The sequence below is a fragment of the Xyrauchen texanus genome, chromosome 46 (assembly GCF_025860055.1).
Source record: "Xyrauchen texanus isolate HMW12.3.18 chromosome 46, RBS_HiC_50CHRs, whole genome shotgun sequence".
Classification (NCBI taxonomy): Eukaryota; Metazoa; Chordata; class Actinopteri; order Cypriniformes; family Catostomidae; genus Xyrauchen; species Xyrauchen texanus.
The window spans coordinates 15,997,197-16,014,985 of NC_068321.1; the positions used below are offsets into that span (position 1 = coordinate 15,997,197).

The 17,789-nt window shown below is 35.6% G+C and overlaps 1 protein-coding gene across 3 annotated transcripts in view; it reads right to left on the minus strand.

Moving 5' to 3' along the window:
• Positions 1-12,706, minus strand: part of LOC127638624 (BTB/POZ domain-containing protein 10-like) — a 30,031-nt gene extending 17,325 nt beyond the window's left edge. The window contains exons 1-2 of one of the 3 annotated variants that reach the window (XM_052120229.1): positions 11,684-12,706; positions 7,411-7,560 (exon numbers count right to left, since the gene is read on the minus strand). In XM_052120229.1, coding sequence (XP_051976189.1) covers positions 7,411-7,511 — 101 coding nt within the window. In that variant the 5' untranslated portion in view covers positions 7,512-7,560; positions 11,684-12,706. Of the gene's footprint in view, positions 1-2,607; positions 2,847-6,170; positions 6,242-7,410; positions 7,561-11,683 lie in introns of those variants that run through there. The other 2 variants (XM_052120228.1, XM_052120230.1) reach the window with 2 other exon arrangements.
• Between the last annotated feature and the right edge of the window lie 5,083 nt (positions 12,707-17,789).

Genomic DNA, 17,789 nt, shown 5'->3' on the forward strand with positions numbered 1-17,789 from the left:
TTGTTCAAGAAGTGTTTAAGGCAAATATCAAGTTATATTGAAATGAGCAAGAGTTATAGTGCATGTCCCTCCTTCATAAGTCTGTTTCTCATTACCGAAACATTGAGTATCTCCACCGCAACAGGCCTTCAATTGTTGCGGTGAATGATAATGGTGTTGCGGAGGATGAGCAACCTTAAACATTCTTGCTAACTGTGGAAGCTAAATGAGGGTTAGCTAAACTTTCCCTCTCTTTTTATATTTAGACCATAATGGGGTATATAGTAATCAAAAAATTAAAACGGCAACATTTTTTAAAACTTCACAAACTCATGTTTCAGTAATGAGAACTAAAAACTTGTGTAGGTACTATGACAAACAAAATTTTAACTTTTATCTGGAGAGAAAAAATAAGAACTGCTTACCTGGTAGCCATCTTGAGTGTCACAGTCAATTATGTCCCTTCCAACAAAATTTCTTGAAAATGTTAGTTCCTTGAGGACTTAAACAATGATTGAAAATTGTTATGGAGGATGAGAAAATTGGTCTTGGACACATTTATATTCCTTATTATTGTCACTACATTTACCAATGATCAACAAATACCACATGTTTCTTTACTGTAAATGTTTATAGTATAACATGCACTGAAGCTTTTTATTTTTTATATTTTTTTATTATAAATATTTCCATCTCAAAGAACACAAATCCAGTCATGGACACGTTGCGGTAATGAAAAATTTCCCCTTAAATGTGGAAAAAACAACAAAATTGGTATTTATGATGTCATTTGAAATCATGTGCAAAATAGTACATGAAGAGATGTTTATAACTGTATCCTTCTTATTTTGATAGCATTTACTTTTATCATCAAAATGTTTCATGACACCTTATATGTCTAATTTCGTGAGAATCACCCAGTTATATTTTCCCACCAGCTGCAGAACATGCATGCAACATTTATATAGTATTTACATGATTATACAAGATCAAATCAGGATCATTTTAAGTTTATCAAACTAAAATAATGTTAACATATTTAATTTATACATTGTGTGGTTATACTTTAGAAACTACACTCACTGAGCACTTTATTAGGAACATGGACTTCTGCTGTTGTAGCCCATATGCCTCAAGATTCAACGTGTTGTGCATTCTGAGATTCTGCTCACTACAGAGCGGTTATTTGAGTTAATGTAGCCTTTCTGTCAGCTCAAACTAGTCTGGCCATTCTTCTTTGACCTCTCTCATCAACAAGGTGTTTCTGTCTACAGAACGGCCATTTACTGGATGTTTTTTTGGCACCATTCTGAGTAAAACCTAGAGACTGTTGTGTGTGAAAATCCCAGGGGATAAGCAGATACAGAAATACTCAAAGCAGCCCATCTGGCACAAACAATCATGCCATGGTCGAAATCACTGAGAGATCATATTTTTCCCCACTCTGATGGTTGATGTGAACATGAACTGAAGCTCCTGACCCGTATGTGCATGATTTTATGCACTGCAGCCATATGACTGACTGATTAGATAATCACATGAATAAGTAGGTGTAAAGGTGTTTGTAAATAACAGCCATACATTCTCAAGTAAAAAACAAGTTGCATTTTAAGTTTAACAGTTTACAAAACAACTTTGCATAAATAGAAATGGCATAAATAATTATTGTATTAATTATATTAATGATATTAAATGAATATTTGTATTATTAATAAAATGTTTAATTTTTGTAGTCCATTGTTTATTACATTTTTGTTGCGTCAAATAATTGTACCGGTCCTAATAAACACTGCCCATCAATATCTATTCTCTACGCAAACCTTCATTCTACTAACACTTTAGAAGCTTCCTCAGTCTCGCCTTCTGATTGATATTTTAGCTACCAAGATCACAGCCATTACTGTGATGGTGAAACCTGAACTTCAGCTCAGCTGCACCCTTAAGTACCAGTTTGATGACTCCTTAGCAGAATACAGAAATTCATCCAGCACACAAGATGAACTATTGTCTGGTGTTGAGTATTGTACTGCATACAGGACATTTCTTAGATCAATTCAAAATCTGCTAATTATATCCATGAAGCTATACTATTGTCAGACACTTTTTTCTTCTCTATTGCATCAGCCCAGAAATGGCTCACTAAGAATTAGAATGATGGCATATCTGTGGTGTCTCCAGAGCCCCAGGAGACAAGATCATCTTCATGACAGGACAAGCCAATTGGGGATATGTCTTTCTGCATGTCAATCAACAAAGGAAAAAACTATGCATAACTTGACATTTTATCCAAGTAACTAAGGGTGCACAAAGCGTTCTGTTACTTACAGAGAAAGTAACATTAATAATTCAGTGCACTGCTGACACCGCTCCTCTAATGTTAAACAGCAGGACAATGCGTTTCCTAAGCACGCAGCATCCAGACATGCTTTAAACTGATTAAACTGAACATATTTTTAAAAAGATAGGATATTTGATGAGAGAACAGCTTCCTAAATAGTATAAATAGACGGTCTGTTTCTTAACAAAAACATTATAATACGTTTAATTAATTCTCATTACTTGTAACTGTTTCTTGAGGAAAACATTCAGCTTTTTAAGTCTCATTCAAAATGAAGCGCGGGTACGTACCTGCCTGTCTCGCGCGGCTTTAAATTGAAGACAAAGCAGCACGACAGCAACTGAGGAATGAACGCACAAAGGACGCGCGCTCCTTCGGACAAAGAGGGCTTGCCAGCCGACTTAGCATCCTCGGGCATTACTTTCCAACTTCAGCATAATTCTAGGACTCTTGTGTAAGTCGTTCGCTGCAAACACAGCCTTGAAATGGTGCTCTCCCAAAAGAAAGGACGCCCTCTGGTAGCATCGGCGCGAGACACGGCAGGACGGTAGCATAGTAACCAGACGGAGACACTCGCGCAAGTATGAATGGCTGGTCGCTTTTTTCGCTACTGTGGCACGCGGAGGCTGCCTTGATGACGTAGCCCGACCTGTTATAACATCTCCTGATACTGTAGATTCTCTCATGCGTGATAACACAAGGGTCAGTTGAAGTGATGCCAATGGAAAATTTTCCTGATCCACACTGGCATTTAAAGTGAATCAATGGCAAGAAAGTTTACAGTATCATACAAATATTTTGACTTTTATGATTACTATTACTACATCTTATTGCGATTGTGGTGCAAATTTAAGGTGTTCACGGTCATGCAAAATATGTCATGTTTTCAATTCAGTCGATATATTCGTTCGAAATCAATTATATATTTTTTCCTTAATAGTTTTAGTAATGTGTAAAGGTTATGCTATAAAAGGACGTTCTTGGAGCGTACTAGATAAAAAAAGAGATTTTTTTTCTTTCATCTTTTTTCCATCGTCCTGTAAATAGCGAAAAGGATATTTTTTCCAAAACGATCGATTTTTACCGTTTTCCCGACAGTGCCTCACTACAGCTTTCGTTAACCTTTCTTTCATTCATAAACATAATGTGGAATGGCCATTGTTTCCAAATACATCCTTTTTTCCAACAGTTTTTTTTAAAGCCAACAGGTGGCGCAGCTGTCCACAAAGACATTTGCAAGTACATGCAGTCTGCACATAATGTGAAATTACAGGGTTCCCACACCTTATGACTAATAAATATCAGTTGACTCTTCCAGGCTTTCAATGACCGTGGGAACCCTAAAGGGAAAAATTAACATCCTTCATAACACGATTTAAAGAATAAACAGTTACAAACTGTTCCCCCAGCAGCTTAGCATGCACAGACACTAGTGAATTTGACAAGGTACCAAAGACTGCAATCTTTATTATAACACATTTACAAAAATCCCTGGAACACATATGGCCATTATAATCTACCTAAGATACATCCTTAAGGCAAATAAATAGATGGATCTAATGGATTGACTATTGATTGAACTGCAGTGAAAATTGATGCAGAAGATCAACATTAACACATACGGACCTTTAGAGTCCCAAGACCTCATTCAACCCCCTTTACCTCATCTATTCTTTGGAGTTGTTCCCACAGTATTCCTCAATCTTTCTCTTATAAATAGTGTAACACAAATAAAAATGCTAAAATTGCACAACATTTTTTTATAATAATAATTATAATGGTTTTGATAAAAAAAAAAGAAAAAAAAAGTGTATAGAGTCACTAGAGAGCCTAGGGATGTAGTAGTGCAAGTAAAAAAAATAAAAAAATAGCACTTCCATAAATTATATTTGTATGGTTATTTCATATTTATATAAAGTTTACTATGAGAGGATATCTATTTAATTGTTTATTACAAGATAAGTTAGTAATATTCATTAAAATAAATCCTATATCAAGTTTAATTTCTGTGCAACAACAGTGAATTATCAGCATCCCATAAACGTGTACACGTATACAGTGCATCCGTTAAATATTCACAGCCCTTCACTTTTTCCTCATTTTGTTATGTTACAGCCTTATTCCAAAATTTATAAAATTCATTATTTTCCTCAAAATTCTACATACAATACCCCATAATGACAATGTGAATGAAGTTTGTTTTAAATCTTTGCAAATTTATTAAAAATAAAAAATTAAATAAAACACATGTACATAAGTATTCACAGCCTTTGCATGACACTCAAAATTGAGCTCAGGTGCATCCTGTTTCCACTGATAATCCTTGAGATGTTTCTACAACATGATTTGAGTCCACCTGTGGTAAATTCAGTTTATTGGACATGATTTGGAAAGGCACACACCTGTCTATATAAGGTCCCACAGTTAACAGTGCATGTCAGAGCACAAACCAAGCCATGAAGTCCAAGGAATTGTCTGTAGACCTCCGAGACAGGATTGTATCGAAGCAAAGATCTGGGGAAGGGTACAGAAAAACTTCTGCAGCATGTAAGGTCCCAATGAGCACAGTGGCCTCCATAATCCATAAATGGAAGTTTGGAACCACCGGGACTCTTCCTAGAGCTGGCTTCCTGGCCAAACTTAGCGATTGGGGGAGAAGGGCCTTAGTCAGGGAGGTGACCAAGAACCCAATGGTCACTCTGACAGAGCTCCAGCGTTTCTCTGTGGAGAGAGGAGAACCTTCCAGAAGAACAAGCATCTCTGCAGCACTCCACCAATCAGGCCTGTATGGTAGAGTGGCCAGACGGAAGCCACTCCTTAGTTAAAGGCACATGAGACCACCTGGAGTTTGCCAAAAGGCACCTGAAGGACTCACAGACCATGAGAAACAAAATTCTCTGGTCTGATGAAACAAAGACTGAACTCTTTGGCCTGAATGGCAAGCGTCATGTCTGGAGGAAACCTCATCACCTGTCCAATACCATCCCTACAGTGAAACATGGTGGTGGCAGCATCATGCTGTGGGGATGTTTTTCAGCAGCAGGAACTGGCAATGTACAGAGACATCCTTGATGAAAACCTGCTCCAGAGCGCTCTGGACCTCAGACTGGGGCGAAGGTTCATCTTCCAACAGGACAACAACCCTAAGCACACAGCCAAGATAACAAAGGAGTGGCTATGGGACAACTCCGTGAATGTCCTTGAGTGGCCCAGCCAGAGCCCAGACTTAAACCCGATTGAATATCTCTGGAGAGATCTGAAAATGGCTGTGCATCGATGATCCCCATCCAACCTGATGGAGCTTGAGAGGTCCTGCAAAGAAGATTGGGAGAAACTGCCCAAAAATAGGTGTGCCAAGCTTGTAGCATCATACACAAAAATACTTGAGGCTGTAATTGGTGCCAAAGGTGGTTAAAAAAAGTATTGAGCAAAGGCTGTGAATTCTTATGTATATGTGATTTTTTTTTTTGTTTTTTATTTTTAATAAATTTGCAAAGATTTCAAACAAACTTCTTTCACATTGTCATTATGGGGTGTTGTTTGTAGAATTGAGGAAAATAATGAATTTAATAAATTTTGGAATAAGGCTGTAACATAAAATGTTGAAAATGTGAAGCGCTGTGAATACTTTCTGGATGCACTGTACATGCTATTTGTTACTCAATATGGTTCTGTTGTTTCAGTGATTGACTTGATATACATTTGACATTGCTATTTGATGAAGAAACAACATGGAAGTAAACTATAGCAAGTATAACACATTTACAGCAGAATATGACTGTTGTCATTTTAGTGTACTACTGACAAGTTGTGCATCTTTTTAGACTCAATAAGTGCCTGAGAAAATACTTACGAGTAGATTATGTGCCATTTGTATCTCAATATGTGTTTGACAGCCAGTTTCGACTCATGAAATTACCGGGTGCATTCCATTCCGAAGGTCTCATCCTTATGTCCAAATCCCTTAAAAGGGTTTACCCTCCAGAGTGAGAGCTTCGGAGGGTTGAAGGGTATAGGGCTAAAAAATATTGGTAATTCAGCATCATCTATCCAAGCCAAAGGAGCCGCTGCCATTGAAAAAAGGATGACGCTAATGAACATCACCTGTACCTAATCAGAAATATTTACACATGATTTTGCATCACTGACTGCATTAAGAATCGAAACTGAAAAGAAAATTCATGTTTACATATTTTTGTTTCATTTATTTTAAATAAACAAATAAACAAATGTACAGTGCATATATTAAATAAAACGTCACTGCGTATTAATTTTTTTATTAAATTCCTTTCGAATAACTGAACCAGTGAAGTTGCAGTAAAATAATACAAGCAGTAACCAGTTTCAAACAAAAAGCCAGGGATTTAAAATAATTTTATAAATTTAATTATAATAATTAAAAACATTTATAGACTATGGAGATGAAGGGATGTCACATGTTTTTGTCTATAGATTAAAGAGATTGATGTTGCAGCTGCTTTAATTTAAACTTAATTACACTTGGCAAACCTACAGATTTGTGACGTATGCTCCGGTTTCGGACCGCTTGGCAGCGAAGTGTCCATTCAGTTGAACCCTACGGAAATGCCCGTTTCGAAGGGCACTTTGAAGCAGCTATTTATGAGCCCTTCGGTTTGGAACGACCCTTCAGTGGGGGAAATCTTTCCCCCACTGAAAGTGCCCTTCGGAGGAGGATTTATACCATTTGGGACGCAGGGACAGTGTGAAAGTAATGAATCCTGTTATAGATTTGTCCTGATTTGTTGCATTTTCTCTTTGATATATGAAAAATAAAACAGATCAAAATATTTTTATTTTATTATTTTCTAATTGTCTGGAAAATATTTTAAAACTTTTACAAAATCTGGGAATTTTGTAGATCCATTAGTGATAGATAGATATTATGTATATAAGAAGAGTGTTTGGTGAAATAAAAAATTTAAAATCAAACAAATCTTCTGTTCAATGCCAAATGCATTTGATGATGCAAAGTTTTGGAAGACAACAGGAAGACAATAGAACACATTGGCAGGGATACAGTATGTCTGGAGGTGGATACTCCTATTGAAACATTTGTTATCATCCGGTCTTACCTTGAGGGTTTGCAAATTCTCCTTGACCGACAAGTTGTCCTGTGATCCCAATTTTCGGAGTCACTCAAATGGCTGTCATAAGAAATGGGGCGTGATGCCATCTCAACTAAGTTGATATTACAGGATTTACAGGTCTTCAGACTTCATATCCTAATAGAGAAAAACAAAGTGTTAAAGATGTCTTTAAGGTTGTTACTGTGATATGTTACTTTGTATTTGTTAACCTTTTTTGTCCATTTGCATCAAATTGCTTCTTTTATATGGGCACACATTATTCAACAATGTTTGCTTGATATTTGGGTCAATGACAAATAAGGTTGTCCGAGATGAAATGAGAAATCCTTTAAAAATCTAGTTTAAAACACGGTGTCAAGTAGAAATGTAATCGTTGAGTCTAATTTGGTTTCATTTAAAATTTTCATTTTATTACTTTAAAATATTAAGTGGTGTAACCATCAAGTAAAAGGTATTAAAGCACTATCCCTGCACCTTGAATACACAAGTGTACACAACTTAATCACTGATGTCAAAAAAAAAATTCACATCCCTCTACAGTGCAAGTACATCACTCACATATACGACTGGCCACTGGTTAGTAAATATTAAGATTTAATTCGCTAGTGATTGAGTTGTGAAGTGGCGAAGCACCGAGATCCTTTTACTGAATAAATACCAGGCAATTAAGTCAGTTGATAATCAAAAAGGTAAAAAAGAAACATTATTTCTAATAACACATTGCACAAATGAGGTAAAACACTGCAAATTATCTATTGTTAACGTACCATGTGCTCATTTAACTATACGCATTTGCTGTCTGAGCTGTCCATGCTCTTAGAGACATTTTAGCACTTGTTAAACGCATCAATGTAAATCGCATTAAGGTAAATGTAGCAAGTACAATAAATGTGTAAATATATAAATACTTTATTTAAAAGGCACAATCATGCATTATAATTAATAATATTTTCACTTTAGAAAAACACAGTAAATATTAAAGCATTTAACAAATTAGCTCTTGCAGCATCTATGCAAGGGTTTGGTAAACTTTTTGCATAGTGCAGCACTTAAATTATTATTTTTATAATATCATTATTAAAAATAATTGTTAGATGTAATTCTATGTTCATTATTAGGTTCCAACCTTAAGAATATTTTGTTAAAAATGTGTATAAAATTTTAAATAGTGACAACAGCTTTTATCATTATTACAAATGCACATTCATGACATTATATGAATTGATAGAATGTGTGAAATTTGTAAATTTAAAACAAGCTAAAATGTAATTTAAATTCTGAAAAGTGAAATATAAAACAAAATGTACAATTCCTCCTTTTATACTGTGTGAATTGAAATGCATACTGAAGATGCCCTTCTTGATTTGCTTTATATCTTTTTAGTTTTCAGTTGCATTACACCAACATGTTGTCAAAAGTCTGGTGAGTAAAAACATAAATTTATAAGCCAATGGCAATTCTTTCTCCAATATGTCCGTAGATGGTTGTTCAACAAATTTTATAAGGTAATTTTTTTTAATATTAATAGAATATATTCTTTAGTCAAGAATATTTAGTTTTCTCAGGGTTAAACAATATGACCTGAACAAAATTGTGCCTTTTCATATAAAAAGTCAAAATATAACCCCTCCCCCCCCAACCCCCCACCCCCACCACACACACCCAGTCTAAATGGGTCATATCTGTTATATGTTTTTTGTCAACATTAACACCAAAATGGCTACCTATAAGTTGGTTACACCACATAACTTTGATCTGGTGGAAAAAAAAGTTTTTCAAATATTAATAATATTTTAAAACACATTGTTTCACTCAGTACCGGTCCTCCTTATAGGCAAACTAAAGTTGCTTAGGGCTTCCGATCCACTAGGTTGCCACCCACACTGTCAAAGACATAATAAGTAGTGTTACGAACATACTTTAGGGGACCCCCACATTCATTTTTTTTAGGGCCCCTAAAAGGCTTGGACCGGTGTCGTAATAAAATGAGTCCGCCCATGAAAATCGGTCCACATCTGACGTTATAGCAATTCCTAGCAATTCCATTGGCTCATAGAACTTTTAATGAGTACAATATTCACTGCCCGAGTAGAAATCCTCCAAAATCCTGTTGAAGTCAGAAGTTTACATACACCTTACATATAAACTCTGTTTTTCAAAATTCCTGACATTTAATGGTAGAAAACATTCCCTGTCTTAGGTCAATTAGGATCACTATTTTAAGACTGTGAAATGTCAGCATAATAGTAGAGAGAATTAATTTTTTTCAGCTTTTATTTCTTTCATCACATTACCAGTGGGTCAGAAGTTTACATTTCTACAAAAAGTAAGATCTTTATCGCCATGTGCACTTGCAAACTGTAGTCTTGCTTTTTTATGGTGGTTTTGAAGCAGTGACTTCTTCCTTGCTGAGCAGCCTTTCAGGTTATGTCGATACAAGAGTCGTTTTACTGTGGATATAGATACTTGTCTACTCCAGCATCTTCACAAGGTCCTTTGCTGTTGTTCTGGGACTGATATGCACTTTTCGCACCAAACTACATTCATCCCTAGGAGACAGAATGCGTCTCCTTCCTGAGCGGTATGATGGCTGTGTGGTTCCATGGTGTTCATACTTGCGTACTATCGCTTGTACAGATGAATGTGGTACTTTCAGGTGTTTGGAAATTGCTCCTAAGGATGAACCAGACTTTTGGAGGTCCATCATTTTTTTTCAGAGGTCTTGGCTGATTTCTTTAGAGTTGTGGTGGCGTAGTGGGCTAAAGCACGTAAATTGTAATCAGAAGGTCGCTAGTTCGATCCCCACAGTCACCACCATGGTGTCCTTGAGCAAGGCACTATACTCCAGGTTGCTCCGGGGGAATTGTCCCTGTAATAAGGGCACTGTAAGTCGCTTTGGATAAAAGCGTCTGCCAAATGCATAAATGTAAATTTCTTGAGACTTTCCCATGATGTCAAGCTCAGAGTTTAAAGGTAGGCCATAAAATACATCCACAGGTACACCTCCTATCAGAGGCTAATTGTCTAAAGGCTTGACATCATTTTCTGGAATTTTCAAAGCTGCTTAAAGGCACAGTTAACTTAGTGTATGGAAACTTCTGACCCACTGGAACTGTGATATACTAAATTAAAAGTGAAACAATCTGTCTGAAAACAATTTTTGGAAAAATGACTTGTGTCATGCACAAAGTAGATGTCCTATACAACTTGCCAGTTTTCATTTTAATGACTTCAACCTACGTGTATGTAAACTTCTGACCTCAACTGTATGTCAATGTAACTTTGTAACTATGACATTTAAATGACCTTTATATCATGTTACACATAATAGTATATTACCACAGCTACAGATTGTAAAATTACACATTTCTTATTGTTTTCAGTTAGCTTACATTTGGCAGTATGTGCCACAGAATTAGCCTACTGAACCGCAATATTACAAAGTATTTCACATATGCAATCATGATGGAAAATAACTGTTTCCTGAGCAGGTTTTTAGTACATTTAAGAACATTTAGCTAAAAACCAACTATCCTTAAGCATTTCTTAATGCATGATTTAAAAAAATATATATTAAACATGAATTATGTGAAGCAAGTCAAGTTATTGTCATATAGTGCTCGATTTCACGGGCAGACTCATTTGATTATGACACAGGCTGTAACTGGTTTCAGAGTTTTTTGTTGTTGTTTTAAAACAAAATTTAAGGAAACATTAATAAAATATTATTCTGACCTACTCATTTTTTGTATTATTACTTTCTAAAGAATCTCAGCTATTAATGAGTCCACCCCACCAATATCTAAATGACTTTGAAATCAGAAATATTAAACATGTTCTTCATAGAAGGTGTATTTATGTTATTGTTTTTGTTTTTGTGAATTGCATTTTTATGTATTCTCTTTTATAATGTATTAGATCTAGACAGAAATTAGTTTCACGTCATCAACTTATTTAATTGACTGTCATAGACCGAATCTATGGTGCTTTAAGAAGTAAGCTGATGAACAATGTGAACATATTAGATTTGTTAGACGAATACAACAGATACATTTCTTGACACGTCTTCATTTATTTGTCCGAGTACACAGGAAACGATTAGCACAATTCTCAAGCATTTATATCATTAACTATTTGTTGAGCTACATTCCTTAAAAGGTTTGTCTAAATAATAATAATAATTTCTGGCAAAGTATATAGTTTACTGCAGCTATTCAGTTAGCTTGTCAGCTAGCTTGTTACAGTGACGATTTCTCACCTGTCTCTAGTTAACACTGAATTGTCGCCACAAAGTGTACAAGTGGACTCTCTGACAAATGTTAATATCTGGCAGGTTATTTACTTCCACGAATCGGCTTCAGCTTGTTGCTCATCATCACTCATCTTGGACAGATATGCTAAAGCACATAGCGAAACAAGGAGTGAGATAACTTAGCTGAATATCGCGAGAATACGCGCACGTCTCCATAGAAACCACCTCACGCTCCAATCAACGATTGAGTCGCGCAGCTTTTGAATCATTGTAATATTACTTCCATAAAAGGCGCGATGTAACAAAAATAGAACGCATTGAATAATTACAAATAATTATGTGTTATCTATGGCTTTTATAAATAATATTTACAGTTTATAGGCTTAGCTTTAAAATGACTAACTTCTGGAACCCTTTTATAGATTCTTTGTCACGTTTAGTAATTTTTGTTAGTGTTAATTAAGCCAAAAAGAAAGTAATTAAGATAACATGACAGCAAGGCAAAATAAATGTTACCGCCTTAATAAAGGTTAAGTGCACAATCCGAGATAATTCTTAAGAAATAGGCTAGGCTACTTAAGAAGACAGATTATGATAACATTTATCTAGACATTGCTTTTGAAAACATTAAAAAATTTATAATTTTGACGACAAGCACATAACTACATCCAGACAGTGAAAAAAAAAGAAGAAGTTTGTATTGTTTAATTTAAACTGTCGCCATAACAAGAATACATCTTGGGAAAAAAAGCCTTTGTCTATTTTTCTGTAAGAAACATTTTGGTCCTATTCGTTTGAATTTGGTTCTTCTGGGTTCAGCTTATATGCCTTATGACCAAAGAACTCATTAATAGTTTAAATAAGAGCTTTGAGCTTTAAAGTTATACGGCTAAGCCGCTAAAATATGAAAAAATACTGTAGATAAAAATATAAATAAATTATAAACACTGTATAAAAAATAAACATAATTAATAGAATAATAAATATAAATGTAGAACAGTATGAGTACCACATTACATCAAATTCTGTTTTCATTGAGAGTTCATCATGAGTTTTTCCAGATTAGTAATGCTATCTTCAGTTTCCCTTGGATTTAGGTCTTTCAGGTTGGGAATAATCTTCGGAAGGAGTCTTGTTCTCTCCGGAACGTTCTTGATTGAGGCTGTGTGAATGGTCCGCAGTTGCATCTGAAGCCAGTCTTGCCTCAGTTCCATGTGTTTGTGCACCCCAAGATTGTGCATTAGTTGTACTTCATTGATTGCCCTTTTGCTTTTTTATCATAAAGAAATTTTAAATTAAATTACATATTAAATGACATAAAAAATTATATATATATATATATATATGAGCAGAAATTTGTTTAAATTGGCTATAATGTGTTATCGAAAAAATATATATATATTTTTGTATTGCTTTTAATCAGTTAAGAGAAAAAATATTATGTCAAAAATATAAAAAAAATATGTATAAATATATAAATTAAATACTTACCTCAATGGCTTGCTCTCTGCATTTGTTGAACATAATAATATACAGATGAAGAAAAATACAGTTGTTCTATCCAAAAGTCCAAGAGTGAAGGAAACCATTTTTGAACCTGCGAATTAAACAGAAATGTATATAAAATTACTCAATTATCATGTAACGTGTTGATTTCACAATTCTAATAATATTTCGTTTTGCCAAAATCATATTATAATAGGCCTATATTGAAAAAGATTAAATAGTAGGCCACTCACCACTGCTGGTATTAAATAACGGGTAGTATTGCAGGGTTTGGTGCATCAGATCACATTAGAGCTGGTCACTCTGGGTTCCTTTTATAGCTCTCTGCCATTGATGAGCCGCCTTCATTATTGGTTATGATGTCACTCCCTTTCCTTGATGAAGCATGCGCGTGACGTGACACCCCTGAATTAGAACTTCTGAACCGTAAATGAGCAAGGTTTATTTCCTTAATCTCCTCCACTAATAATTACACAAGCAAATACACACATAAATACTGCAAAGTTATTTAAAAACAGTTAATACAAAAGGATTTTTTTTGTGTGTGTTTTAGAAGACCACTACTGTACCAACCCTTTTATTAGCGCGCATCATTAAACTATCCTAGCTTTAGTTCTCAATGCTGTTTACGTCTTAAAATTATGAAAGATAAAGTATCAGTGTTTGTGTCTCTTAGACTGCCTTTAAAAATGTATCTCACAATCTACATGTTTCCCTGTAATGCAGTCTTATTTTAGGAACGTCTGTTTGTAAGATTTTTCAATTAACTATCTCACAAAAATGAACTCATTTGAGTAAAGCAAGGCTATGACATTGTATTAAAAAATAAATAATAATAATAATAATAATAATAATAATAATATATATATATATATATATATATATATATATATATATATATATATATATATATATATATATATAATATATACACACACACACACACACACACACACACAATATATAATAACACCATCCTTCTCTGAAATAAGAATTATTGTGTGGATTTAAAAAAAGGCTTTCCAAATTTCCTCACAAATATTGCAGAACTGTAGAGGTTATAACTCATAGCATGTGTTACATGTTTTCTCCATCAGTTGGTGAGCCAAAGAACCTGCTCCAGCAGTCACAGGTGTCCAAAGGGGCACCCGGGAAGGTGGTGGACACTGTCCTACTTTTATGGGCACTTGATGACAGATTAGGTAACTATGAGCAAAGATTTCTAAATGTAGACTAGGAATGACCCATGTCATGACTCAGAGAGTGTGTTTGAGTACCTAAACAGGACTCACCCATAAGATGTTCCCTTGCAGTGTGGTTAGGGTTTCTCTCGAAGCTGTGAGCATGTCTTCTACTTCTGACAAGAGAGAAAAGGGGGTATGACGACAGGGAGCAGGCAGTCTGATGACATATGAGGGAATAAGCAACCTATCAGTGTGTAAATTATCATAGACAAGATAGATCGTCACCCAATATCTGAGTTTTAATGCAATAACCAGCTACGTAACTGAATACATAAGCTGTATCCAATACTGCTTAGATGTCTCTTGGCGTAGAATGATCTTGTGCATTGCACCTGTTGATGAGAATACTGTTTCATTTACTGGCATTCTGTAAAACAAACTTCACAGGTGGCACGCAATTAAAGTTGTTTACATACCAGATTCACAAAATTTATGGCTGACAAGGCCAGCGTGTTTCAGATGGTTGACCCCATCATGGTCTCTTGTGGTACTGAAATGGACTGAAGTGGGCATGGCCTGTTTAGATGACACCCACCAAACAAATAGACCTTTGACCCCTGCATAACATCCCAAACACAATCTTAACAATCCTAGGCAGTATTTAGACCTTTTGTGGGCGGGAGGGGAGAACTTCAACCCCCAAAACTGTAGATCTCATTACCTCATGCTTTATCAATGTAAGCAATGTCATGCATCAGCAGAATGTGTTACAACTACACATGATTATTCAGGAGAAATGAGAAAGATCAAGTCACCTTTAGCACACACTACTTGACTCAAGCTCAAATCCTTTGATGTTTTGAGTCGGCAAAGCCCCAGATCTCACAACCAATGGTGTGCACACTCCTGCGACATGCCTCGACTAGTCTCAGACCTTATGACAAATTTCAAACCCGCTTGATACAAGGCCACCCAATGCAATCATGTCACAGGTGTTAAAGCAATGCAGGTCTTTATCTACTGTATATAGTGACAAAGTGAATTTAATCTATATTAAGTAGCACAGAGTCGATATTTGTGGTTTGCCTCAAGGTTTATTCAAATGTTTATTACATGAGCTGACATTCATAACATACAACATTACATATAATAGAATAGCATTTAAAAAAAAAAAAAAAGTATGTTAAATCATCAGCGTTCAACAATAGATTCGTTAAAATAAATAAAGTGTCCTAGAATGTGGGGACGAAAATGTCCCTGTAGTAAATTCCTCTGTTTTTATCTGTTAGCAAACCTTTGATATATTTCGCACTATCCTTTTCTTGGCCTACCTGTGTTTAGTCATGGATGCCAGACAATATAGTGACCCGTAGCTGTTTTATATCTTTATTCTTTAGTCTCAGATGTGAGTGTTGTTGAATGTATAACCAATAATAAGTGTTGTATGTAAAAAAAAAAAAAAAAAGGCCCTGGAAATCAAATCCACTGGCAATTATTGCCCCTAAAAGGATAGTTCAACCAAAAATGTAAATCCTCTAATTATTTAATCACCCTCATGCCATCCCAAATGTGCAGTCCCTTTTTTCCTTCTGCTGAACACAAACAAAGATTTTTAGAAGAATATATCAGCTCTGTAGGTAAATACAATGCAAGTGAATGGTGGCCAGAACTTTAAAGCTCCAAAAAATTATATATTGTGCATATACTGGGCAGAGAGGAGAATTTATGGTAAAAAGGGACCTACAGAGCTGAGATATTCTTCTAAAAATCTTTGTTTGTGTTCTGCAGAAGAAAGTAAGTCATATACATCTAGGATGTCAGTAAGGTGAGTAAATGATGAGAGAATATACATTTCTGTCACCTCTCTGAGGTATGTCTAAATGCTTAGATTTGCAATATGATGTGAGTTACTGAATATTAAAACTCATATGAGTTTCTTGATATTTTAAGTATCATTAACTTATAGTCTGCTTATCACCTTCAGGGGTACAACATATGCTTCAACAACCAGTACATGTATAGAATAGAAGATAATATAATAGAATGCAATCTTTATTTCCACATGACTGGCCAACAGGATATTAATGTAGTAGGTACAGCTGAAACATGTGTGTTACATGTATGGAATAAATACAAGAATGATGTCCAATGTGCGACTTAAGTATTATACCAACAACAATGTACTGTGTAAATCTGTAATGTACACAAACTGTAGGACAGTACAGAACAAATTATATATAAATACAGGATGAAAGGGAAACAAGAGAGTCATATTATTTATATAATACTTATATACATACATAGCGGCCTGAATGCAGGCGGTTGTGTAAATGATGGGGAGCCTGAACTTAAAGGGAAGGGCATAAGTATATATATATATATATATATATATATATATATATATATATATATATATATATATATATATGTGACCAATGAATAGCAAGTGCTCTAAAGAGAGAGGACTTGTGGAGAAAGAGACGTTACGTCTAGGTTGTAAAACCTTGGGAATGTGTTTTGTGAGGACCATCCTGCTGCAAAACATATGTCTTGTAAGGACACACCTCTAGTGTGCTTTAACACCAATTGGGCAAGTCTGACCCTGCGACTCATAAGCCAGTGTCATTGCATCGACAATCCAGTGAGAAGTCTATGCTTGGAGAAGGATATTCCTTTTGTGCATCATCCATAGCATATAAAGAGCTGATCAGACAGTCTGAACTAGTGGTACGCTCAACGTATGCGTGTAGCTCCCACAGGGCATAACAAATGCAATGATTGTTCCTCATCTGAATTAGATGGAGGAGGTAAGAAGGCCTGAAGGTGAACCACCTGCACTTTGAAGGGTGTGGTCAGGACCTTTGGTACATAGCCTTTTCATGGGTTTGACAGTGGCTCTTGAAAGACTGGGGCCAAACTCGACATGAATTGTGACTGATAGTGCATGCAACCTACCCGATTTACTGAGGCCAAAGCCAGTAGTAGTGCAGTCTTAATGGAGAGCATGTGCAAATTAACACGGTCCAAAGGCTCGAAGGTGGGACCTGCGAAAGCTTTTAGGACTAAAGTTAAGTCCCAAGTCGGGACTGTAGCCAGCCGAGGTGGATTTAATCGTCTTGCTCCTTTAAGGATCTTTATGATTAAATCATGCTTGCCTATAGAGGTGCCGGTTTTATGTGTGATATGCAGATATAGTTGCCACATGCAATTTGAGTGTTGACAGGGTGAGTCCTGCATCTAATCACTCTTGAAGAAATATTAGAATTTCATGTATGGGGCAGTTTACTGGGTCCTTGTTGTGTGAGAGACACCAATCAGTAAACACTTTCCATTTTAGTGCGTAAAGGCATCTTGTGGACGGTGCTCTGGCTTGTCAAATGTTGTTCATGACAGAACGCGTCAGTTCTGGTGCATGTAGTGCG